General features: G+C 47.5%; 1 protein-coding gene across 1 annotated transcript in view; it reads left to right on the top strand.

Moving 5' to 3' along the window:
* The window catches only part of LOC120841635 (calcium-activated chloride channel regulator 1), a 57,776-nt gene that overhangs the window by 20,417 nt on the left and 11,441 nt on the right, over positions 1-25,918 (top strand). Inside the window, exons 3-8 of the mRNA XM_042286264.1 lie at positions 7,115-7,391; positions 11,891-11,997; positions 13,843-14,013; positions 17,235-17,359; positions 18,979-19,081; positions 20,889-21,113. Of these exons, the coding sequence (XP_042142198.1) occupies positions 7,115-7,391; positions 11,891-11,997; positions 13,843-14,013; positions 17,235-17,359; positions 18,979-19,081; positions 20,889-21,113 (1,008 nt within the window). The remainder of the gene's footprint in view (positions 1-7,114; positions 7,392-11,890; positions 11,998-13,842; positions 14,014-17,234; positions 17,360-18,978; positions 19,082-20,888; positions 21,114-25,918) is intronic.

Raw genomic sequence — 25,918 nt, 5'->3', positions numbered from 1 at the left:
GTAGAACGGTGCTGGCGTTTTTGCCGTCGGCCCGGCATTTTCATGCCCCCTCGGCAGCAAGTCTCTCCTCAAAGGCCCCCAAAAATACATGACGAGTGGACGGGCCAGGCTAGAGTGCCTTCATGTGCGCTTCGCATAGAGTGATGCCAACTGCCTGTTTCCCTTTCCCACACCCTCTTCCACCGCCATTTTGTTTCTCTCATTGTTTCCCCGTGCGCCGGAAAGTGGCCTTTGTGTCCATCGGTAATCCCATCCGAGGGGGAAAATGCTGATCCTCCCTCCGTGGGTTCCACAACGCTGCTCCGAACTTCTGAGATAAGGTGCTTGCTTCCGGGAGGGTTATAAGCCCCACGGATTATCGCCGAGGAACAAAATGGCTGCTGGTTTGTCGGCGAGTGGTATTACAAAGGGTGGCATCACCCTAGCAAAGCGCACATGAAGGCTCCCTAGGCCAGGCAGTTTACATGATCTAACACAGTCTGTACGGTGCGCAGTGCAAGGAGACGACTTATTTTCACAACATCTGGGATACTCCAACCGCCCAGATTTCGCGACAGGCGCACTACCTGCCTGCACAAAAGCTCGTTCTTCTCATCTCACAGAAAATTGAAGATCATGAAATTGAGACAGGCTGTCTGAAAGGGTGACGGGAGAGCAACGCGTGCCACGTACCACACCCGTGCTAAAATCATGCATTTTAACAGGTACACCTTGTCACGCATGGAGAGACCAAAAGGACTCGCTCTGGTGAGCTTTTCTTGGACGTCTCGCAGCAGTTGGGGCCACTGTTCTCTAGATATACCACGTCCAGTAAAAGACACCCCAAGAAGTGTCAACTCCGCTTCTTTTCTTGGGTTTCCAGGAAGAGGTACCCTCCGAGAGCCCACGTTCAGCACATTTGTCTTTTTAGTGTTCAACCGTGCACCGGATGCAGCGGCATACCTGCCGAAAATGTCAAAGGCCGCCGTGATACTCTCAGTATCGGTGACGTAAAGACTAACGTCGTCGGCATATGCTGAAACCTTCACCCGTTCCGAGCCAGGAAAAGGCAGTCCTTTGATGCGGGGACACAAGCGAAGCAGGTGCAGGAGGGGTCCGATACAGAAGACAAATAGTAGAGGCGACAAGGGGCAGCCTTGTCGCTCTCTTCTTGTGACAGGGAAGTTATTTGTTTGCTGACCGTTGATCATCAATGTACCTGTGTTGCCGGTGTACAGTCGCCGTATCATTGCCGTGATGGCGTCTGGAAGACCAACCGCTTCAAGAACTGCATAGAGATACTCATGTTTCACTTGGTCGAAAGCTTTTGCTTGATCTAAAGAAACAAGGTAGCCATTTATTGACTTTGCCGCTGCCACAGTAGATCACAGGTCAAAAGCAAGAATGAAGTAATATTGCGTCCCGGAACAGCGCAGGTCTGGGTTGGATGTGCTAACAGCTCCATGAAGTTACCCAGTCTGCTGGCGAGAGTCGATGTTAATAGCTTGTAATCTCCATTACGAAGTGAAATGGGGCGCAAAGAATGTGGAGACCGGAGGTCACATTCACTTTTCGGCAGTAAAGCCACTATGACTGACGAAAAAAATCCGGAACATGTCCTTCTTCCATTATCAAGTTTAAAATTCTCATCACAGCTGCGCCAAGAACATTCCAAAGAGCTTCATAGAACTCCGAAAGGAGCCCGTCGCTCCCTCGCGCAGCGCCACCTTTCATCTTAGACAAGACCTCGTAGAGCCCCCAAGCTGTGAACGGGGCGCCGAATCGGTTTCTTGACACAGCGGGAAGTGTCAGCAGTTGCTGCAGTAACGTGACGTCCTCTGATAGTCTAGTTGCGGGGTCAACGGTCTCATCCTATTTAAAGGCTGTTAAGAAGTGTGCCACAAATTCCCATTCGATTTCCTGGGTGTCTTCACTAATGCTGCCAACACGCAAGAGCACAGCGCCGACACGCCTACTGGGATTTGTTATCACTCGATCCTCGTGCAAAAATCTAAATAAAGCCACGCTTGCTTGCGGTAAAGACTGTCTCCTCGCCACTGTTGCTGTTTTCGACATCGCTCGGAATTGCCGAGTGTGCCGCTCCTGTAGTACATAAGAAAGGAGCTCAGGCCGCCACGCCGGACCATCCGAATGCGATGACGGATGTCCGCAAGGACTTGCGCCTGACGCTTTAGTTTCTCTTTGTCTGCTGCGATGCACATAAAACGCCACCTCACCTTCAGGTTTCCCCAGCTATTTGGTGACACCGAGAGCTCCGTGAGAGACTGGGCGATACGTGCTGCAAGCACCTGCACAGTTTCCTTCTCTGCGAGCAGGCTCGCGTCGAAACGCCATGCTCCTCGACCAGTTTGCCCAGGGAGTCAAGAGTGACCCTAAAGGGAAAGTGGTCACTGACAGACACTGGCAGGTCGAGCACTTCTGCAATCTGCACCGCCGATCCTAAAGCGATCGTGGCACGTAACAGCGGTCAAGTCATGTTTGCGAACTTCCTCGAGCCCAGGTAGCCACAAAGGACGCGCCATGCAGAAGGGACCACGTGTCTGTCATGCCAAAACTTTCAACGAGGCGTTTTAGTTCCTTGGCGTTTCACAATACATAAGTCGGGAGTCAGCGCTGTTTCCTGTGTTCTATTTTCTTCCTCTTGTGCTTGCGCGCTGTTTTAGGTATGGCTCGTTCTCGAATTTTCTGGGCGTTCGTGTGCGTTTTGACCGCCTGCAGCCGAGGATTTAAGGCTTTCAACTATGCCGAGACTGAGACGAGCGCGAGCGCGCATACTCTGCGAGCAGCTGCACTATTTAGATCTGTCTATCTATGCTGGAACGCAAACTGAATGATGTAGATAACTGCATCGGGCGCTGATTGGCTCTTCTCTCGGGTGACGTGACATGACGCTGAAATGTAGTTTTTCCCTATGCAGTTCGAGCTATGCTCGTAAAATGATGCAGTTGGCGGTGACGTCAAAATGTCGTCACGATGCACTTTGACGATGCAGTTAACTGAGTGGTCGATGCGAAGCCGAAGATCAATCTGCATCGTAAAAAATGGCGACCCTAACATATGCGTCTCAACTGTTGGGTTCGCCAGCGGATCGAGTTTTTAGAGATCACCGGGATGCTTTCGAGACGAGCGATGTGAGGTTTGTGGGCGAATAACAGGCTGACCAAAGGGGTGACTCGCTTGCTGTGTGAACAGCTTCGCGGAAAGCTCCAGCATTGTCTTGAAGGGCCCTGTGTGCTGACGGTCGAACAACAAGTCCTCGCAGCTCTATGCTTTTACGCCGCTGGTGGCTTCCAGGGAACCGTCGGGAGCGACGAAAACATTGATGTTCTCCAGTGCTCTGTGAGTCGCGTACGTGGTGATGTCACCAACGCTATCATCGATTGCCTCGGATCGAAGTGGCTGTGTTTCCAACAAACTCAAGCACAGAAGGCGCTCACAAAAAGGGAGTTCTTCGAGCGATGCAAGTTCAGCGGCGTTATCGATAAATATTCTAAATACTATTACACGATTTAACACGATTGTGTTTTCATTTGAGTGCACTCAATATAAGCGATTTGGCTGAGCGAAAAGCCAAGCAAGCAACGGTAGCAGGCTTAAGTTGAGCTAGTTCGTTCATACTTCAGGTAGAGAGAGATATATATATGATTTATTTTAAAGCAACTACTTCAGGTCAGGCCAGCAGAACTAGAATAAATATACACATAAAGAAAAGACCATACACACCGTGGGACTAACAACTGATTTTCTTCTTCCCCCTCTTCTACGACGAACCCGACTTGAGGGAAATATTCTCTTTTTTTCTTTTTTTGCTTCCTACTTCACCGCAAATTTAGCCCCGAAGGAACATTTCTTCTTTCTCGTGCAGCACGAGAGAAGTTGCACTAACGCAGTCAAACATAGTCAAAAAGTAAAATTGGTCGTTAGCTGTTTATACGGCAGGAGGTTAGTCTGCCTGAACATGGCGACATTGTTACCCACTGTAGATAAGCAATTTAGCCAGTGCAGTACGACTGCTAGCCTGGTCTTGAACGTGCATCACGCAGTACACGACCGCACGCCGGCTCATCCAGCAGATCGAAACGGGCAGGAGCGGGGATTGAACCCACGATCCCGGGGTTCTGCAGCGCGAGCTTTCGCTCCACGTGCTCCGAGCTGGTGTGCGCTAGCCCACTCGGCGATTCTCCGAAATTCCCTCTAGGGAAAAAAGAAACGATGTAGTTTCAACTCAATCGCCACAGTTCGGCGACGTCACCGGACACGTCACGGTGCAGTTCTCTTCCGATGTAGTTGGTTGGCGATGGAGATTAGGCTCCTCCCACCGGCGACGTCACGATGCAGTTTCTCCACCGCTTTTTCCAGCATAGACAGACTGAGCTGGAGCGACTTTGAAGCCTTGAAATACTTGTTTTCAAGATGCAGGTATTGTGCCACGAACGAAATCTACTCGGAGCTACGGAGTACAATACGTTGCCATGTCAACGGTTACCGCGTATGTTTAGGCTTAGAAACGGCCAGAATTGGGGACGATCTTTAAAATGGCGCGAGCCCACCGCTCATTCTTTGTGATTTGAGCGAGATAAAGCAAAGCGAAAGCCGGTTGCACTATTCATTGGCATTGAAATGGGCGAATACTGCAGCGACCATGACGAATTTGCTCCAAAGCGAGCGGAAAGGGCGCCGCCATGCTTGCCGACGCAAGCGCCAACCCAAAGCCCCAAACAAATGGGTTCTGCGCATGCGCAGTGGTGAGCCCCTATTTCTTTGGGGCCCCCAAGCTTTGGGGGCCCCTATTATAAAACTCTCTATTAACGACAGTCACCGGGGCAACTGTTTTCCGTACACAGCATGAGAAGCAATGCAAGGGGCACCTAATTAGGTCATTATGCGTAACTGTTTCCCCTGCGACGCTGTCGTGTTTTATAGACCTACTGCTAAATTACCGAAGCATCAAGAATAATGCACGAAACGTAGTTACACGCGCTGCGCGTGCGTAAAACAAGTGGCAGTTTGCATGTGCGTCTGCAAACCTGTGTGCGTTGTTACTGAGCGCGTGCTGACGGCGAGCTTCCACTGTCCTTCTGCAAGGTGCATTCTACACCATCAAGGTTGCCGGTCTTAGCAGGTTATTAATGTAAGCTCCTTCTGAGCATGCGCCCTAAACATCGCCTTCAAATATGGCGTCCAGTGAATGCCCCCTATACAGGTAAGGCGAGCTAGCGCATCGCGTGTAACTGCGTTCCCTGCGTGCTTCTTGATGCTTAGGTAATTTAGAAATAGGTTGCTGAGCTGTTGCCGTGCACACACAAGCCAACGTAACTTTCCGCGAAACCCTCAGAAAAGAGGGTATATTCTTACACCCCACAACTTCAGTTCGATGTACAGAGGACTCAGGTCGGACTGACGGTACCAACGTTCACGAGCGGCTTGATAGCTGAGTGGTACAACATATTAAAATAGGTAATGTACGTGTTAATTACTAATTACACAAAAAATGATAGGGGTTTTCTTGGCCCTACTGCAAAACCTCAGTGTTTTCTTTTTTGTAGTCTTTGATATCTATTTTAGCTGTTTAATGAGGTATATATCACTGTCTCAGGCCCCTCGTAAAAGTTGTGGCCGTCTGTTGGACGTCAGTGCGCTGTAGGTCGAACTGAAAATTTGGGGTGTCGTATAGGGGACAAGGGGTGTCAGAATATACCCTTTGTTTCTGAGATTAGATTTACTTCGGTAGTCATCGTGCTAACCTCCGACAACATGCAATCACGGAAGCCACAAGCATTGTAATAAAAGCACCGTACCCGCGTGCGGTCGTGTATCACTACTGTGTTGTGCACGTTAAAGAACCCAGGCTAGCAGTTGAAGTGCACTGGTTCAATTGCTTGTCTACAGCGGAGAGACAAGCCGCCAGTTGAGGCAGACTAACTTCAAACTGTATAAACATACTCACAAACACAAGTGACCTACAAGAGACGAGCAGAAGTCACCATACGACCTGTTCCGACTAGTGCCACTGGATTATAATAAAGAAGCGCCAAGTTCCCCGTATGTTCGCCATTTTGGTTCATAGAATAAGCAGTTTCTTGTTGACCTCTCCATTCTTAAAGAGCCTATTTATATTCTCGGGTGACCGGTAGCTTTATAGAGACGTTTCTAGAATACTGAGATTTTGTCATCCACACACCGGCGAAACAAGTATTAGCGATGTGCGCGACCAAAAGCGTCGCTGCGGTCAGCTTTCCACGACTGGCCAGACCATGGGCATATGAGCATTGTCAGATTGTCAACTTTGACGGTGTTAGTTCCGGTTGCGATGGTTCCTAGCTTCCACTGTGCTTTTTAAACACACCATCGAACTCGTTGTCGCACCTGGTGGTAAGTAGCCAGAATAACAACTAGTGACGTCACGGCAAGGCAAATCCAAGTCGTGACGTCACGGATGGAAACCATTAGAGGGCGCCACCGAAATATCTCGGCGCTAATATAAATGTTCGCACCGACACCACATGCGGCGCCGGTGCTTGGCGGCGTTAAAAATAATTTTCATGTGTAAATGCGCAAGAACAACAATATAATAATAACAGACCTCTGGAGATAAGCCTAATTGATAAATTGATTGCATGCACAGTGCCAAAAACGCTTAAATCGGCAAGGAACGCTTTCAGTAGGATGATGCTCAATAGCGTTTTTGGTGCGACTTGTTCTGAACGACCCTTTCGAAGCTTCGATGATATGAATGGTCCTAGATGGCGCTATCCATTGCAACTAAGACTGATCAACCAATCACCTTGCGATGTTTAGTCGTTTGTATATTAGTATCTCTGTGTTCAGCTAGAATGCAGGGAAGGCAATGGCGCCTCTTTCCCAGGATCCAGTGACTTTATTTCGGATCAGTTCAGTGTTTTTCCGCTGGGTACCGTCCGTTTTGTTGAAGTCGCGAATGCCGCGACTTGTAGATTCATCCTACATCACATCATATGACGCGTCACTCGACAGAACACGTAACGTCACAACACAAATCACGCGACGCTTGCGGCGTCGAACTTATGACGTCACTTCTGTGTCGCTCTCTTTCCTATATATGTGCCAGACACAAACTAGCGAAATAATGCCCCAGGCACTGCTGTTGGATGCCTCGACCCTTCTGCACCGGGCCACGCGGGAGATGGTGTACCTGAAGAGGGTGACCATCGTGCTCCCACACACCTGGAAGGGCGCGTACCCTACCGTCCCGGGGGCCCTGGAGGCCGACATCAACGTGGTGCAGAGCGAGCACGATCAGCCGTCCACGGTGCAGCCCGGAGGCTGCGGGGAGCCGGGCCTGTCCATCGAGCTGCCGGCCAGCTTTGTCCTCAACCTCAACGGGACCACCAAGGACAACTACAAAAGGCCAGGTATATCACTTTTAAGAATAGGCCCGGATGGACGGATGGGTGTGTGTGTGTGGGGGGGGGGGGGGGTACGGCCGAAGATCTTAAGCAATATATGTGATAGCGCGTAAAAACAACAAGGACGAGAAAAGTGCGCAGAACAAACGCTGACGGACAACTAAACATTTATTGCAAAAAAACCCAACAAAGTGAACAACAAAATAATCATCGAATCAAGACGTAGCCAAGTGGACTATTTCTTTCTTGTGCAAGTAAACAGAAGTTTGGGTTACGCAGTTCTTTTCTCTCTGCTTAAGTACTTCATACGCTTCTGATAATTCCCTGACTGTCTTATCTACTCCTATTCTAATGATTGTGATGTTGTCTAAAAGAAGATGACACAAACGAATGCCGCAGTGCAGTAGTAAATGACCCCCCCCCCCCCCCCCTTTGTTGATCGAAGGGAGTAGTCATGCTCTATGGGAACTTTATGCAACACACCTTTCGCACATTCCACATACTTGTTTTTGTGTTTTACAGAGCCGCGAACCCTAACCCCCCTTCCTCTTTTATCGGCAATTTTAGGGCAGAGTTGTGTCAACTTATGAGGAGCAGAAAACACGGCGACACTCAAACTGCGCTACTACATTTTTCAAGTTTTAGAAAATTCTGTGCTGGTATATGATCACTCGTGATGTCTTGCTTGGTCTCTGTCTCGTCTCACGAGGGCTGCCCCTTATCTTTTTCAGCAAAGTTTCCGCCTCCACCAGCAAAACTGACGAAGGAAACCGCGCCGCTGCAAGCAAGAACTTTGAACGGCAGGTGAAGCACCTGCCGTCCAAAGTTCTACATTATATAAGTGTGGCAGGACTTGTCTCGGGCATCCCGTAGGCACAATGAAGCTATGCTCCATTTCATGATCTTGGAGTGGGAGGAATAAAATCATCCCCGTACATACGGGCACAATAAAGCTCCAGGAAGGGATGGCCCGCCAGTATATAGACCTACAACTATAGAGTTCACAGGAAGCCACATATAGTGAATCTACCGACCCCATCAAAGGAGGGAGAGACCAATCTATAGACCACAAGTGATCTCATACCAGCACAGAATTTCCCACAACTTCAAAAATGCACCAGCGCGGTTTGTGGTGCCCGTCGTATTGTCGGCGCCTCGGTGATTGGCACAACTCTACCTTAGAATCGCTTATACAAGGGTGGAGGGGGGGGGGGGGGGGGGAGCGAGGGGGAGGTAGGAACATTTGTGCTCTAAAACACAGAAAAAAGTATGTGGATTGGGCATTAGTTGTGGTGTACAAGATTTTGCTGAGCTGTGGGAAGGTCAAGATTAGACAAACTGGCCAGTGCATTAACGACAGAGCACGGGGGCATGGTTGGTCGCTTTAATCAAGAGCGAGGAGTCTTTTACTCCTGCATTGCGGCACTTCTTTATGTCATCCTCTTTTTGACATCATGATCATTGGGATAGTAGAGAAGACGACTAGGGAATTATTAAACATATGTTAAATAAATAAGCAAGAGAAGAACCAACTGCGTAAGCCAAGCTTCTATTCAGACACACGCACACGCACACACACACGCGCGCACACGCACACACACACACAGAAGATAGACAGAGACGGGAGAGGGAGAGAGAATTGCGTTGTTTAATTCGTTTTTTTTTAAATTAATGTTTTCAGTCTGCGCTCGTTCTGCGTACTTCTCTCCCGTCCTTGTTGTTTTGCGCATTGTTTCATATATTGCTTAAAACAAACTCGCCCACATCGCCACTCTGAACACTCTGAATTAGGCGGAGGCTTGCGGCACCTAGCCAAACCTTTCAAATTTCAACATTTTTTTTAATCTGCGATTAAAAAAAAGAAATAAAGGTAAGCCTTGTAACAGGACATAATGTTGATATACATAAACATTCACTTAACATTATACACTAGCAAAAATCCCAATTTGTTTAACTTTCGTTTTTGTAGAATTGAAGCGCTCCTGGTGGGGAGTCGCCACACACAGATGTAGTAATACGTGTTGGCCAGAAAGTTCGGTTCGGGTTTTGATTTTTTATGCCAATTAATGGGGGCCTGCGGTCAAGTGTGCTAATGCACCGAGGCTCAAAGCACGTCAAGGGAAAGCTCGCGCAGCGGAACACATCAACCCTGTGCTAAATCCCTGCCCCTGCCTGTTTCGATCTATAGTCGGTGGCAGGCTAAAATGCCAGGGGAAACTTTTCAGCCTTTCCACTTTAGCAGAACTAATGATGGAGAGGAGGTCGCTTCCAATGGAGTGTTAGCTTATCTCCGATTATAAATAAGATTCGTACCGGCATGCTGTTTTGTACGCACGTTACTGGTACTGCGCTGGCTAAATTTTTTATCTTTAGTCGAAACACGAGTCGCACCACTAGGATGATTAGCTTTCCGTCGTCTAAACAGACCCACAACACAATTATTCATATTAATCAGTTTAAAAGACAAAACATAAGATTAGCTCTAGACGTCTGCAAAGCACCCAAGCCAAAGCGCTGAAAAATATTTTTAAATTCACGTTTGACACTTTCGTATAATTTCGCAGCAATGTTCCGTCGCAAACGCCGAACGCCGGCGTCCGACGTTCGAACACCAGTCTCCGCGCGAAGAGTGAACGACTCTCTCTCTCGCTCTGATTGGATAGAGACAGTGGGCAGAGACAAAAACAGATAGCCTTTGTGCCTACCCTCTAATCCTTTCAATCAAAGCTCGGCACTCTGACGTCCACTGCACGCTTTCATCTTCTCATTTCTGTTTTTTTTTCTCGGCACAGCTTGATCGCCTCGCTAATAGCGGTTAAGTATAAACAGCATGTAAGCGATTTGGCGAGCGACGAGACAAGCGACATCGACGAGGACCTGCTGTCGCTCGGTCGGTCGCGCGACGAGAAAACCGCGTGAAAGCGACGGGAGCAAACGGCCACTTTTCAGTGTTGCCCGGGTGAGATGCGGCTCCACGCAATCGCTTTTAAAATATATACTTTGTACTTGGCGTGGGACATGTCCCAAAGGATCCTCTCTCGCTCCACCTTATCTATAAGGCGTTCACTGAAGCGGTTCTTTTCGTCGGGGTTATTACCCGATCGCCGCCGGTGACCATACGTAGCTCCTCGACAACACGCGACCGAGAACAGCCGCGCAGTCGCGCGCGCAAAGTAGCCGCGATCAAACCGGTATAATGGCGTAAAACGGAACGTTTCTTGCTATGGTGCTAACCGCTTCAGCCACTTCCCGACGATGAGCAGCGTTTTCTAGCAATCCAGAACCGAGCGACGCGACCAGCGACAGTGAGAAATCTCCGTCGCTCGTCGCTGACTGTCGTCGCTTGTCGCCGTCGTCCGTCTCGTCGCTCGGTAAATCGCTTACGTACGAGTCAGACTTCACAGACAAGCAGACCATGGTTTATATTGATTATAAAATTCACCACGTCGCGGTGTGTACTTGTCCTCGTCATAGTATACGAGAACATAAATAAAAACGTCGTAAGTGTGGTCCGCATTGGTACTTTGTTGAACTTACGCTCGAACGCCATATTTGGTTAATTATAGGGGGTATTCACTGGGCGCCAAATTTGAGGGCGCCGTTTAAAGCACATGCTCAGAACGAGTTCACGATATTAGGCTGCTAAGACTGGCAATCTTGATGGTGGTGAATGCACGTTTTCAATGATCTGTGGAAGCTCGCTATCAGCCCGCGCTCAGCGGTCGTGCAAACAGCTATGGCTCCAGTGAATACTCCATATAGGATGATTTCAACAAAGCGTACAAGAAACATCTAGATTTTTCACTAAAGACTGGTCCGCACAGCCCCGATTTCTTACTTTGCATTACGTAAGCTTACGTACAAGCCGCCGGGATATCTGTGCTTCATATCAAGCGTGGCTACCGATTCGAGAAGGTGTACCTGGCACGCGACATTCGAGACACGAAAGTTTCGGTGACTTCGAGGTAACGTAAGAAAACGGTGCTGTGTGAAAAGCTTAACCGAGCTCAACTCCTTACGTTACGTTACGACGAACCTTGTGTCCTTGGTTGCCACGGTAACTCACCGCCCTGGCCCGTCGTCACCGAAGCATTCGTGTTTAGAATGTTTTGTGCCTGCTATCGCCTTGAATTGGTCACGCTTAATACGAAGCACAGATTTCCCGGTGACTAGGACAAAAGCTTTCGTAACGTAACGTAACGTAACATAACGTAACGTAAGAAAACGATTCCGTGTGAGCCAGCCTTTAAGGTACTCTGGTTTTATATAACCCAGATGTGTCTTGCTTTGATGAATATCATATGAACAGATTGTTTAAACGTCAGTTAAATTAAGCTAGAAAAGAGGAAAAACAGGCTAGACATAATAGGAAAAACCATACACCAAAGATGACAAGCAAAAGAAAGCAGCAAAGTAGAACATAAGCAATCCTATCGCATTAAAAAAACAGTTGAAATTGTCTTTAGGGTAATGGAAGCCCAAGAGGTTTCTGCTTTCTATTCCAGATTACGTGATGGTGCACGAGTGGGCGCATTTCAGGTACGGCGTCTTCGACGAGTACGGATCTCCGAAGGACAGCGACTACCCTGCCGTCTACCAAAGGAATGGAAAGGTTATTTTTTGCACCTTGGTTTTCTTAGAAGTATAGTCCATTCTATCGAAACACATCCAGCACCGCTAGTTGCCGCGTTGGCCTGATCCAGGTGCGATTCTCCACAATACAGCCTTTTTGCGAAAATTGTGCTTCTAGTCGATGTTTGTCAAGCGTAAAAAAAATGCTGGCGTAGTTGGAGTAATTGTTTGCTTTTTGCTCACCTGAGGGGATGACGCCTTAGTATAAAATTGACAAAGAAAAAAAAAAAAGCGCCAGCAGGGGTTAGTTGATTTTACACACTCTTGAAAGGGAAATGCGTTGCTTTCAGGCATACAATACACGAAGCGTCGGAGAAATAAAAAGGAATAAAGTTTCCATAGCGCTTGATGGAATTTTTTAATTCGCAGAACTTTCCATCGTAATTTAGCGGAGGTATTATTCCATCAATTGAACGGAGAAATTGCGACGTCACGTCATGTGACACTGACATTACGTGACACACCGTTAGTTCGCGTGAGACCATGACGTCACGTAACTTTTCGCTTCTCATGGCAGAGATTTGACATCAAGACAACAGCTTCGCTCTATTGCCGACAATCACTTTCATGCATGTAGAGTTTTAGGAAACCGTTTCTGCACATATCCGATGTGGCACGATGGGCCGGCCCTCAGGTACGGACTGCGCATGTGCTGCCGCAGAAGACTCTCACATGGGCACTTCGTGCCGGAGGGCCCATTGTACCGTATCGGATGTGCAGAAACGGTTCCATAAAACTCTCTGATAACGTTGCGGGTGTGTTTATACAGCGGGAAGTTAGTCTGCCTTAATGGGCGTCGGGTGTCTCAGCTTTAGATGAAAAATTTAGCCAGCGGAGTACAACCTCACGCTTGGGATATTTATAACGTGCGCCAAGCAGTAGTGGCAGACGACTGCGCGCCGGTACGATCTTCATTCAGATCAAAACGCGGAGATCATAACACAAAAAAAAAGCGAGGAACTTGGAGGGTTCTCATATAAACCTATCGCTTTAGAAACGACTCGACAGTCCGGAGAAAGCGCTAGGGCCGACGTGAAACCAAGGGATGGTGAACCGAAATTTGGATTTCAGAAAAAAACAATGAAGGAGATGTAGGCGGGACGCTACAATCCCTACAACTCTACTCGTAAGGACGGCAGCATTTTTACAAATGGACGTACAAATGGACGGCAGTATTTTTGGAAAAAGAGGTCGAGATTGAACCAGGCCGACGAGGCGCGTGACCGTAAAGATACCTAGTTTCCTCCTCTCTTCGCTTCGCTCCCTCAAGGCGGCGAGGCGGAAAAAGACGCGAGGCCGTTCCCTCTCCTTCTCGGAGAAACATGACGTGAACATTTCCGTCAAATGCGCCTCATTTTCTTGAAAAATACGGTCATCAGTTCGAGATATCGCTGTATGAGTGATGTTTTGGTGTTTGTAGGATCCTGTTGCACGCTTTTACCACAAACGCCAACCATACCCAATTCCGCAACCCCTACCTTGTGGCTTTCAAGTCATAACAACTCATGGCGTTAAAGAGCTGTCAACAAAATTATGAAAGCAGTGTACCATGGATCATTTGGCAGCCGTCATGGCGTTTGCTAAAGATCATAACAGAATTCTCTGCGGACACGCCTTAAGGATGTTCGCGGCTTGTGTGCTCCATACGTATGTATGATTCAAACCTGTTTGCAGTATCACCAATGTGACGGTCATACAAGTAAGACCTCAGACAGTGTCTGCGGACTCTTTTTTGTCTGAGCAGTGGGAGTGTGGCTTTAGAACGACCACACGTTGCACGGGAACTCTTTGTGACGTGGTCTTCGCCTTGCGCTCGTGCCGGCAGTTGCTGACGTCCACGTGTAGCGCCGACATCAGGGCGTCGCTGGAGACCGAGAACGGCAGCCCGTGTTCGCTTGTGGAGGGTGCGGCATCCCCCGACTGCGTGGCCTTCACGCCCATTGATGAGTTCACCGAAGCCTCGTCGTCCCTCATGTTCATGCCACCTCTGACCTCGGTGAGTCTCCCCATTGGGCGCACGCGCTCCAGACAAAAAATTAGCTGCAGAAACCACTACTGTTGGTTGTCTATGAATTGCGATAGCATTCGTCATGTTTACTTCCCCCTTTTGTTACGAAGCCATGGACGACGTCAAGGACGGCGTCTAGGACGACGTCCCAGAGGAGGATGTTGGGAACGCCGTCTAGGACGACCTCGAGGACGACCTCTAGACAACCTCTAGGGCCTAGGGCCCAAGAGGTTGATGGGGGATCACGTGACATCAATTTTGCCGCTGAATGTAGCTGGGAAACTGAATTGGTTTGTAGGTCCCGTGACGTCAGGTGACGTCACATCAAACTTCCCACTAAACGTAGCGGGCAAACTGAATTAGTGCATAGGTCCCGTGGCATCAGGTCACGTGACATTAAATTTTCCGCTAAATTTAACGGTAAACTAAATTGGTTTGTAGGTCCCGTGACGTCAGGTCACGGTACCGAATTTTTCGCCAAATTTAGCGGGGAAATTGAATTAATGTACAGGTCATGTTACGTTAATTTTCCCACTAAATTTAGTGGGGAAACTGAATTAGTGTGTATAGTTCATGTGACGCCAATCTTTCATCTAAATTTAGTGGGGAAAATTAATTGGATTGTGGGTCCCGTGACGTCAGGTGACGTGACACCAATTTTCCGTTAAATTTAGTCAGAAAACTGAATTGGTGAAGAGGCCATGTGACGTCAATTTTTTCGTTAGATTATCGGGGAAACTGCGCATTTGGAGAAGGCCAAAATGGGACACGAAATTAGGAAGGGGGGTGCTAAAAAATGCTGTTGCATTGAAAAACAACAGGAAGGAGTCCATTAAGGCAGTCAAGGAAGTCAGAAGGTCCCTCATCTCTTATGCCCTAGTGCCACTAAAGCGGCAAGCAGAAACAGCCGACGCCAACAAGCCTCAAGCACGTGCAGCATGCACGCGAAGCTATATTTAGCAGGGTTCTAATCGCTCATAATTACTTCACAAGCACTGAGACTACAGGCCTGTCAAGGGTAAGTATACGTTCGAGAGCCACCTACACGTGTTTGAGGCTTGTCGCTGTTGGATGTTTCTGTATGTCGCTTTAGTGGAACTCGGGCACTGCACTACGATGCATCTGAGGCGTCATCGACTTGTGTGCTTAGCGCCCCATTCGACCGTGCTACAAAAGGGGTCCTCACGTGGCAACAAATGACGTCACAGAAACTGGCGTGGCATGTTGTGGGATGTTGCGATTCTTGGATGTTGGTGCTAAAAGACCCGGCAAAAATTACCAGCAAACGCGAGTGCCGCTGTCGTCGCGGAGTTCCAACTCCTGGCATGCTGAAGCTTCCGTGGATTCTGAAGTTAGTGGGCGACCTACAGCAGGAATACAGGCGTCTGCCACACTCACCACTGCTGCTGTGAGAACGTGCACCGATCGCGGCCGGCGAAAGCATGACATTTTATGACATCATCAGAAGGAAAGCAAGGAACCACTGTTTGGGTCAGGGTAACCACTCCAATCGGAGGCGCGTTCCATGCACCGTACTTACACACATTGGATACACCACGGAAAAAACTGTAAACGATAGGAGATTAATTAAAAATAACGCGCTCCACAATTGCCAAAGCCATCAATGAGCTAAAAGGTTTCACAAGAAATATTTCACGCGAATAAAGCGTTTCACAAAGCCATGTATAAAGTTTCTTTTGTTAATGTAATTTAGTAAAGGAGATAAATTAGCATGGAGGTATCTCGTGACAGGGCAGTTTGAGTGGCAAGGGGAAAACGAGAATACTCGTCTGCCTCCATTTCGTGTGATCGCATGGTGCCGCCGCAGATACCATGCGACAGAGAGGTGGTGACAGATTTCCATAAAAGAGCCTGATGGCCCGTTCATTGCGGTGTTTGTGCGCTTTGCATTCGCGTTTTTTTTTTTTTTTGGTTCGCCGCAGTTGGGATAGCGCGATGGCTGGACTGATATGTATCGCGTTTCGACTGTAATTTTATGCGGGTTCGAAGCCTTCTCTGAAATGTTTCTAGACCGTTGTAATAAAGAGCTTCTGGCGGGTGTCATCTTCAGAGCTGAAAAGAATAGCTGCCTTTGTCTCTATACGGTATTCGATGGCGTTTGAACAGCGAGTGGAGACGAAAGGCATGTAGCCTTTGCTCTACCCACTATTAATTCCAATCAGAGCTCAGTGCTGTGACTTCCACGAGAGCTTTCGTTTCCTCGTTTGCCTCAGTTTCTCATCGTGGATTGGATTGCATTCTTGGATGCTGACCTTGTAAAACTTAAATAGCACAGATACGGTTTTGTAGAATACACACACACACGCACACGCAAACGCACGCACGCACGCACGCACGCTCGCACGCACGCACGTACGTGCGAGCGCGCGCGCTTGTGTGTGTGTATGTATGCAATTGAAAAATATGCAGATGAATGAACTTTATTTGATCGAATGAATGAAAGTTTTACGAAACCGGCCGAAGGTGAGACTGCGCGGGTGGGTGTGCTAACCACTCCGCCACTTCACCTTGACTTTATGGTGTTTACTATCTCTTTATGAATGCACAAGAAGCAAAATGTAGGTGTTCTGAGAGCACAAGCTGCCGCGTAGAACGGGGTGCGACACTTGCTGGCTCGCGGAAGGTGCAGATATCCTCTTACTGTTTATCTCGATCGTCACCTGTACATATATTAGTTTTGTTTATGAGTTTTAGAGACACGGTATAATCATCATTTGCAAGAATCAAGAATCACGTGTGAATATATCACGAGCGCTTTTCTTCAACGTACATAGTTTTTAAAGAGGAAATAATCAAAAATATGCAATTGAATGAACCGTACATGATCGAATAAATCAAAGTTTTACGAAATCGGCAAAATTCAAAATATACGGCGGAGCCTTGATTTATTTCTGCACCTCCCACTGCCCGGGCGCGTATGCTAACCACTACACCACTAACCACTAACCCACAGGGGTGTAGTGGTTAGCACACCCTGCCGGACAGTGGAAGGCCCAGGGTTCGAATCCTGTCTCCGACGTTTATTTTTGACTTTCGGCGGTTTCGTAAAACTTTGATTCCTTCGATCAAGTATGGTTCATTCATTAGCATACTATACATATACGCGTGAACTAAATGGCTACTTAAGCATCCCTACAATTAAGCAATTCATTTTTTCGTGCGTACGCGTCGTTTGTGCTTTCTTCCAGATAAACGCGTTTTGCGGGGACACGGAAGACCACAAGCACAACGCCGACGCCCCCACCCCACAGAACGTCCTCTGTGACATGAGGAGCACGTGGGACGTCATCTCGAACACCGATGATTTTCGAAGGTGAGACCTTAGGAGCATTAATCGCTCATTAGTTTTTTCTCAGAGGTCATTGAGTAGATCTTGTAGCCACAAAGAGGTTAAGAAAAGTCCCCTGTCTGCTGCTCTTACTAATCAGCCTGTATGGTGGACAAAACAAAATATCAAAACAACCGGCGTAGAGGGTATCTCTGGAAAAAATATAAAGCTTTTTAACCACAGAAATAAACTACGAATCGTCTAATTCTCAGTTTTTTCTCAAATGTAGAGCTAGCGGTCCATGCAAGATGCTAAAGTTTTGGTGCTTCCAGTTATCATATTCAAAAATTTTAACCGATCTTTGGCAATTTTTGTTAGAACAATGGCGGCCGACAAGCCCACGATTAGATCCAGTTGAGTGGCGTCAGCTACTTGGCCGCATCCCATTTTTTCGTTGAAACTTTCGAAAATTGCCAATAAGTTTTGAAAAAAAATAACGGTTAGTTTGAAACTTTGTCTCATGACCCGAACCGCTAGCGCTACATTTTGGATCACGAAAGGGCGTTCGGCGACGTGTAGTTTATTCTTGCTGTGAAAAAAAAACACTCTCAATATTTTTCGCAGATAGGCTGAAGTACTTACCGCCAAACGGTTAGACAGGAGCGCTGCATCATTTTTCTGCAGGTCCCTAGTCCATTTGAGGTTTACATCAGGTCGATCGAATATAATCTCACAAACTTGCGAGCATTCTATATACAGCAAATACACAGCAACGTAACACTCAATAAAGTAGCGTAATATTTAAATGTGTGGAGCCCGAAGCTTACAAGGGCAAGTGCCTTTGCAATACTAAGTCACAGACTGGCACAGCAAAAGGAAGAAGCAGGAACAGAGTGTCGTACCACGATGTCCTTCTTTATATTTAGACTACTATGCTTTATCATTATTCATTCTATATAAAAATGAAAGGAAGATGGATTGGTCGATCCTTGGGGCGTGTTAGCAAGACCCTTTGGGAAACGACACACACGTCCACACGTCCCCTTTGACCCTTTCGTTTTTCTGTTCTGGTTTTCTCTTTTCCTTCTACCTTTTGCTGCCTCTTTTTGCTTTCATTATGGGGTCATTGTTAGCGTTTTCCAAAGGTGAACGTGTGCGGCGTTTCCCAAGAGTGATGGTAACGCATTCTCTAAGGATCCACCAATGGATCTTCCTTAATTGTTTCCTGCAAATCGGGCTCGCCGAACCCGCTTCGCCCAGCCTCTGTCACACGCAGACCAGCGTCGACTTGCCGCTTCCTGTGCCGCACTTCGGCCAGCCGAGCTAGGCGCTGCTTCCGTTCCTCTGTCTCGTTCGCCCGCCTTGTACTCTTAGCAGCGGCATCCGCTGCCTGACGCCGCTTTCGCTGTTCACCGGTTTCACGCTCGCGCATTGGCTTCCGCCCCGTGACGTGACCTCCCTCTCGCCTTTTTTTTTTTTTTCGCTACTCTCCTCCTGTCTACGTGACGCCTTTTCCCTTTCCACTATTGTTTCCTCAGGTAGACGGCGTCAGCTTCTCACTGTCATGTAGGTACAAATGCTAACGCATCGATACTTGTCTAATCTTCTCCTTGAGTAGGCGCGAGCAACTTGAGCACAGCAACAACAACTGTGTGTATTTCCAGCATCACGGATCCCGTCCCGAGGATGCCGACGGAGTTTCGGATTGTGAAGGGTCAAGGACACATCCGAATCGTCTTTGTGCTTGACGTGTCCGGAAGCATGGGGGTGAGTTCCGCGTGCATCCTTACCAAGACCAATATGTCTTCATGCTTTTGTACCAACTGCCTGTAATATTTGCATTACAGGCTGTTGGAATATAAGGTCTCTACAGGCGCCGCCCATAAAAAAACAACGTTCCCGCTCAATGACTGAAGCGCGTTGAACGTTAGTGTCGAAGATAACATAAAGGACGATGAAGTGACCACTGGTCTCGCAAGCATGGAGCTCCTGGGCGCGGGCGAGTCGGTAAGATTTCTGACCGCCATGACTGGTCGGGGCGAAGGCCAAGCGCGGCGCTGGCCAATCGCGGCAGTCAGAAATCTCGCCGACTTTCTCGCTGAGTGTCCAGCTTAGAGCCCCAGTTCTAGTAAACTGACTTCGTGGGTGTGGGTCTGGGGCTACTTTGACTTCTTGCTGAAGAACTAGGCTGACGATTGATATCCTGGGGTTCAATCATAAAAGAATTGGTGCTGACGGATGCTCATTCACTTTCGTGACGTCATAAAGTAATGCGCTTGCACTAATTAACGTGTTTACATGATTTTTTTTTTTAAATCTGGGGTGGCACCACTTTTGTTGTTCATATGTTGGCAACCGACTGTTACCGTATATAAAGCTGTAGCACAATTTGACCTAGGATTTACGCATAGTGGTGGAAACAGCAAAGAAATTAAGTCACAGAAGCGTGCGGTCTCGAGCTACACTCGAGTTTGTATTTATAATTTTTAATCCTTTCTCCTGTTTTTATTGTGTTTTCTTGTTTTTACTTTTCGTGGCTTACCGGGGTTTGTGTGACTCGACGCACGACGGCGGATCTGATTGCTAAGAAGGGCATCGGAACAGGCGTCTTTCGCCGAAAAAAAGATTTCCGCGGATTCGCAGCGTCCACAGCTGATATGAGCAAACCTGCCTGTTTGGAGAAACTGAACTGGTACATAGAACATGAAGTGACATATGATCACGATATTCCATTTAAAAAAAGGAAAAGGAAAGCAATGTAGCGTGAGCTTGCTTTAAATAAAAAAAAAAAAAACCCGAAAAACTGCACGCTTTGTTTTTTTACTGTAATTCAATTATGAGACAAACACGCAGGAAGTGGGTATTATTATTGTGTCGTAAAAATGAGGCAATACCGTGCTGCAGTTATTTCCCGAGAATATATTTGGCATGCGTTTTGAAAGTACTAACTAAATTTATCTTATCGCCTCCAAGAATATATTTGATCCCTTGCCGACGATCAAATATATTTTATGCATATTAGTATACCTTAAAAAAAATGTTTTGTGAACTATACTCCGTCTCCAAATTCCTTTATGCAACAAAGGGACCACTCTGTAAGTCGAGAATAAGCGAAGAAATTGGGCCGCACGTGCTCGGGAGTTTCAAATGTTTTACGAGCACTATATGAAATGCATTGAGCACCGACATTTTATAAACAGTATTTTAAAAGATGGTCACAGAATTAACTTCTCTCTCCACCCCCCTCCACCTGCCCCCCCCCCCCCCCCCAAAACAAAAAGAAAGAGAAAAAGTTAGTGCCTCATTGACGTTGCGAGACTCATTTTATTTTTATTACATTTTATGTAATTTTTTATTTTATTTTGAGTTAAGACCAGTTAAATAGAAGCATAGGATTCGAAATTTCTCGTCTCAAAATGTTTCTCGCGACCTAACTATCGCGCTTGTTACTTTGCGAGGGAGATATTTTTGGACCAATGGGGCATGGCCAAGGCATGCGTGTTTCGCCAAGACATTTAAAAGTGTGTTCTTAATTTTGTGTTCAGTTTTCCTTTTGAACGTTCATCGGTTTCAGTTGGAGAACAAGATCAACATGCTGAGGCAAGCGGCCTCCCGTTCCCTGGAAGACAACGTGCCCGACGGCAGCGACGTCGGCATCATTACCTTCAGCGACAACGCCACCGTGGTCGCAGACATGATGACGCTGAGCGCCGCCACTCGCCAAGCCCTCAAAAACGCCGTGCCCAGCATAGCGAGGGGAAGCACCGCCATCGGAAAGGCCCTCATGACGTCCGTGCAGGTGCGTGTGTGAGGTGGTGTCTCTTGTAACGTACAGTCACTAACTGCTGAAAGAGGCCACGGAAGTATTTGCCAACTTCTTCCCCTTAGCTTTCCTCCTCAACTTAAAGGCGAAACGAAAAACAAAATAACGTGGTAGTGACGTGTATTTTACCAAATGCGATGACACCAAACTTCCACCGTGTTTGTTAAAGGGAAACCGAAGCGGTTCTGTATTAGAGAAAAACACACTTAAATCGTCTTCATTAGGCCTATAGAGTCACGAATATTGATATTATTTTTATATTTATTTATGATCTAGTTATTTGTTTCTACTTTGCAGCGCCGAAGCATCACAGCAGAGGAGTGGGTACAGATCACATTTGTAAATTGGGATCTGTACCCACTCCTGTGCTGATCACACAGACCACATGGTGCACGGAGGCTGCAGAAAATAAGGTTTAAAGTATACCGTTGAAGCCCCTCCTTCCTGGAGCGTTACGTCATAAACAGAGGTTCCAGAATCTCCGCTCTCGCGCATCTTCAGCGCCTATCAAAGCTATGTGCGCGCAGTTTTGCTGTTTTCAATAAAGGCCGTAAAAATACGTCACGACTGGTCTCAGTGCCATTGTACGTGCCGTCCACACGAGCACTCTTGGCGGCCCAAAGATCTGTGTGTGACGTAACGACTGGTAGGAAGATTTTCGTGTTTTCTTACGTCGATCGAGTTACATCTTCGGGAAAAATGAACGTGATATTCAGATTCACAGAATAAGAATACGCTAGAATTCACCTATAACTCGTTTTTTTTTTTAAGAACCTCTTTAGCTTCCCTTTCAGAACACCGGGAAACTTGTTATTCGCAAATGATGATAAGAAACGCTGGAGGTGTCGAGTCGGAATCATCTTATTACCAGTTCATTGCCAATGAGGTCACGTAACAAACCGATAAGGGTGCTAGAGGACAAACTCTGAAGCAAGAAGCATGAGCCTAACATGCAACGCCGTCAGCCATTTGCTCTTCATTTGTTGCGTCATTTGCCAACTTGTCGTTCACTGTTCTTACTGTCATTTGGATGGGCACGGAGCAACCTGGAGGGGAAGCTGAAACTGCGGTGTTTGTGTTCAATCCTGACCTCAACGGGTTTTGTTTTAAATAACCATCGTGCCATTCCGCGTTCGCGTAAATTTTCACTGTCTGACGCACGTTAAAGACCCCCAAATTAGCGATCATGCTACGCAGGACACCCAGGACACAGCATAGACACCAGACTACGGTGTCTGGAACACGTCTCGAACTGATGTGTTTTGAGTCTTGTATGTACCGCCCACGCATCAACCCTGGTCCCGAAGTGGCAACAAATGACTTCACAGGAGTTACGCTGGGTGTCGCGATCCTGGCGTTTGATCGTTAAAATGACAGCGAAAAAGAACCAAAAGTATGAGAAAACTTAAGTGTCGCCGTTTTACAACGAAGCTGTTTATGGCTAGGGTCCCATGGATTTTTCGTGTGCGGCAACAAAACTGACGTCACGACTTCGTGTCACGTGACGTAAATTTACCCGCTAAGTTTAGGGGGGAAATTGCTTCGCTAAATTTGTCGGAGAAATGTTTCCGCTAAAATTAGCGGGCAAGTTGACGTCATGTGGCCTCAGCACCAATTCAGTTTTCCCGCTAACTTTAGCGGGGAAAATGACGTCACGACTTCGTGTCACGCCACCCATGCACAAATTCAGGGGCAAGAGGAGAGCAGAAGGAAAAGAGGAGAAGGAGGGAAGCGCGCGTGTGCCTAGCTTCCTTTCTTTCCGCCGGGTGGCGGAAGGAAAGGAAACTTTCCTTCTGCGTGTCTAGTTGCCTCCGGCTCCTCTGGGCGGCGATAGTCCACGACATCTGCGTACGTAGCGTTCGTCACGATAGTCATGGATCAAAACATGAAATGTGTTCTTACCTTTGTTCAAAATTCTGTGCCACGTCTGTGTTGTGTGCTAAACAACTTCGCTGGTCATTCACCTTCACAGTGTGGAATGGCTCATAATTCTTTTGAGGAGTCTAAACTCCCGACTGTTGAATATTGCGTGGACTGGCAAGCTGTAGAGCGACCTGCAGTATAACAGGCGACTGCCGCATTCACCTCCGCCGCTACGGCCAGCAACTGCGTGACACTTGTATAACATCACCAAACAAAAATGGCACATTGATACTTTAGACCCATGTTGTTGTAAAAAAAACTATCTCCAAACTCCGGTCTAAAAACATGCTTTTCGTGCAAGGCTCGTCAAATTATGAGGCGCTGGAGAAATGCAGCCTTCTGCGTTAAGTCCTTATTTCGAACTCTTTTTGTTCGCCTTCCGCCCATTGAAAAGCATGCGGCAAGGGCCTTAGAACGCGCCTGGTATCGCTGCGCCGCAGCGTTCTTCCGCATCAAAAAGTTCGTCTGCTTTCCTCGCCGTCACCATGGCAACGAACGCCGAATGAATAGAAGCACGCACGGTACCGCCGCGTGAAGCCAGCAACAGCTGACGCCATTTTACGAACGCCGTCTGCTAGCCAAAGCCGAACGCGGTGTGTCAGACCAACCTCCTCCGCCGGTGCGCCGCTAGCAAAGACGACGAAGCTGAGACACGCCGACGGCGATCGAGCAAGCAACAACACCGCGGGACGACTGCAACGGCGGCATTTATTCGGATCAAAGGCCGCCTTCGCCGGTGCGCCGCTAGCAAAGACAACGAAGCTGAGGCACGCCGACGGCGAATGGGCGAGCAACAGCACCGCGGGACGACTGCAACGGCGGCATTTATTGGGATCAAAGGCGCGAAATAAGCCAAGAACAATTTTTATTTGAATCATAACACCAGATATCCAAGTTGGGGACCACATACCTTTGCTGGGTCTTTCCTGTGAACTTTTTACAGAGACACGGGGTGCCGCATTCAAAACACAGCTCCGTTTACAAAATATGGGGGCCCTGAAAAGGACCGTTTAGACCGCTACCAGAACCTATTGAGGAGTTTCAGCGAATATAGGGGGCGCTCCGATCGATCCAACATGGCGGACAAGAGGGGGATAGATTTGCGACGCCCGTAGACCGGTTGCGTATAAATAAAACAAAGCGTGTAGTTCTCTGTTTGTTGCCGTGTGCGAGACGATCATCGTTTCAACCAAGACCTACCGTGATGCTACAGATGAAGTCTTCAAGCCAGTTGAAGTCAAGAAATCTTGCCAGAGTCAAGATATGTGTGCAAGTGTTCGACGTGAGCTCTCACTTCTGGTGCAGCTGTCATCAAGTTGAACCGAATGTACGCGGGTCCAAAGAAAGGTACATATCAACAATGTTCGCGCGTTGAAACTATGACGCGTACTTTATCTAAGACTAAACTTATCGGTCTGCGGCTACAAACATTTTCGTTGACGTTGCTTAGATGATGTAACCATACAGGCCTCGCATTAAAAGGTGTCGCGAACTCTTCGGTTGTTCTAGTTAATTGAGCAAAAAAGCGGTTGGATAGAAAGTATGACAACTGCAGCATACAAGGGACGATTGAGGTCTTTATCCTGCGTATCGAAACATCGGTATCCTTGGTGTTATCTTGCGATCAGCTGGTCGCCGGTCGTCCTGTTTTTACGCGTAATGTAAACAATCCCCGGAAGTGCCAATCTCATTTCTATGTGCTTTTGCACCCCTACAAGCCTCGTTTTGGCTCTTGTGAAAAGCTTTATTGTAATAGCAATAGTCTCATCGGTCATTCGAGTTGTATGTGCCACGGTGATATCTGCTGACAAACAAGTCTGTATTAAATCCAAGAAGAAGAACGAAGGTAAAGCTTTTTTAACTATTTTATCTTTACAGAACAGGGCAAAGCTTCTAAAACAAGACCAAACTAAGCTGATATTTGAGTGTGCTCAAGAATGAATGCCAAAGGTGCTTATGCTAAGTGGTAGATGTATGCAGTTGATTTTCTGTTTGCCTCTGCATTGTAAATTGGAAGATATGTATCAGCAGAAGACACATGTCCTTTTGGAAATGTCTTTTAGTAGGGCAAAAATAGGTTTTCATACACAACCGAAGAGTCGCAACACCATTTAATGCGAGGCCTGAATGGTTACATCATCTAAGCAACGTCAACGAAAATGTTTGTAGCCGCAGACCGATAAATTTAAGTTTAGATAAGTATGCGTCATAGTTTCAGCCTCAAACACGCAATATTGTTGATATGCACCTTTCTTGATGACAACTGCACCAACGTGAGAGAGCCCACGTCGTCGAGCACTGGCACACATATCTTGACTATGATATAACAAGATTTCTTGCTTGAAGTGAAGATCATCTCGCTACGACTAGCTACGACCACCCACCGCAGCGATGCAGGCGTCGAAGGGGCGCAACGCAGTCAGTCGCCGTCACTGGACGCTGCTCGTTTGGCATTCACAGCTTTCCGCCCAGGTGCTTCGTTTGTACTTGGCACCGAGTGTTATTTTCTGTGCTTGCGTGCGCTCCGTGGCTAGATATGGGCCTCAAAAGCAGTTCTTCAGGCTCAATAGCGTTCACCAAAGAACTTCTGAGGAAAATGCCACCCAGGAAAAAAAGCACGAAGACACAACGCACCAGCTTGGCGGACTATGCACTGGGCGCGGAAATCGGGCCCTGCGGATTATACAACAAATGCAAACTATCTAAACAAAACAGAAACATTTTTAGGCTCAAACTTATTACTGCGGACTATACGCCTGGACACTGGTGCCTGTTATTATGCATTGTATATTCACTGCTGTTTGTTGTGGCTTGAGACTGCCTTCCTGTAATGATGCAGAGGGGTCCACTGAACCTTG

This window comes from Ixodes scapularis, unplaced genomic scaffold (assembly GCF_016920785.2).
Source record: "Ixodes scapularis isolate PalLabHiFi unplaced genomic scaffold, ASM1692078v2 PGA_scaffold7__128_contigs__length_106722199, whole genome shotgun sequence".
NCBI classification, from domain to species: Eukaryota; Metazoa; Arthropoda; class Arachnida; order Ixodida; family Ixodidae; genus Ixodes; species Ixodes scapularis.
This window is presented reverse-complemented; position numbering and strand designations above follow the sequence as displayed.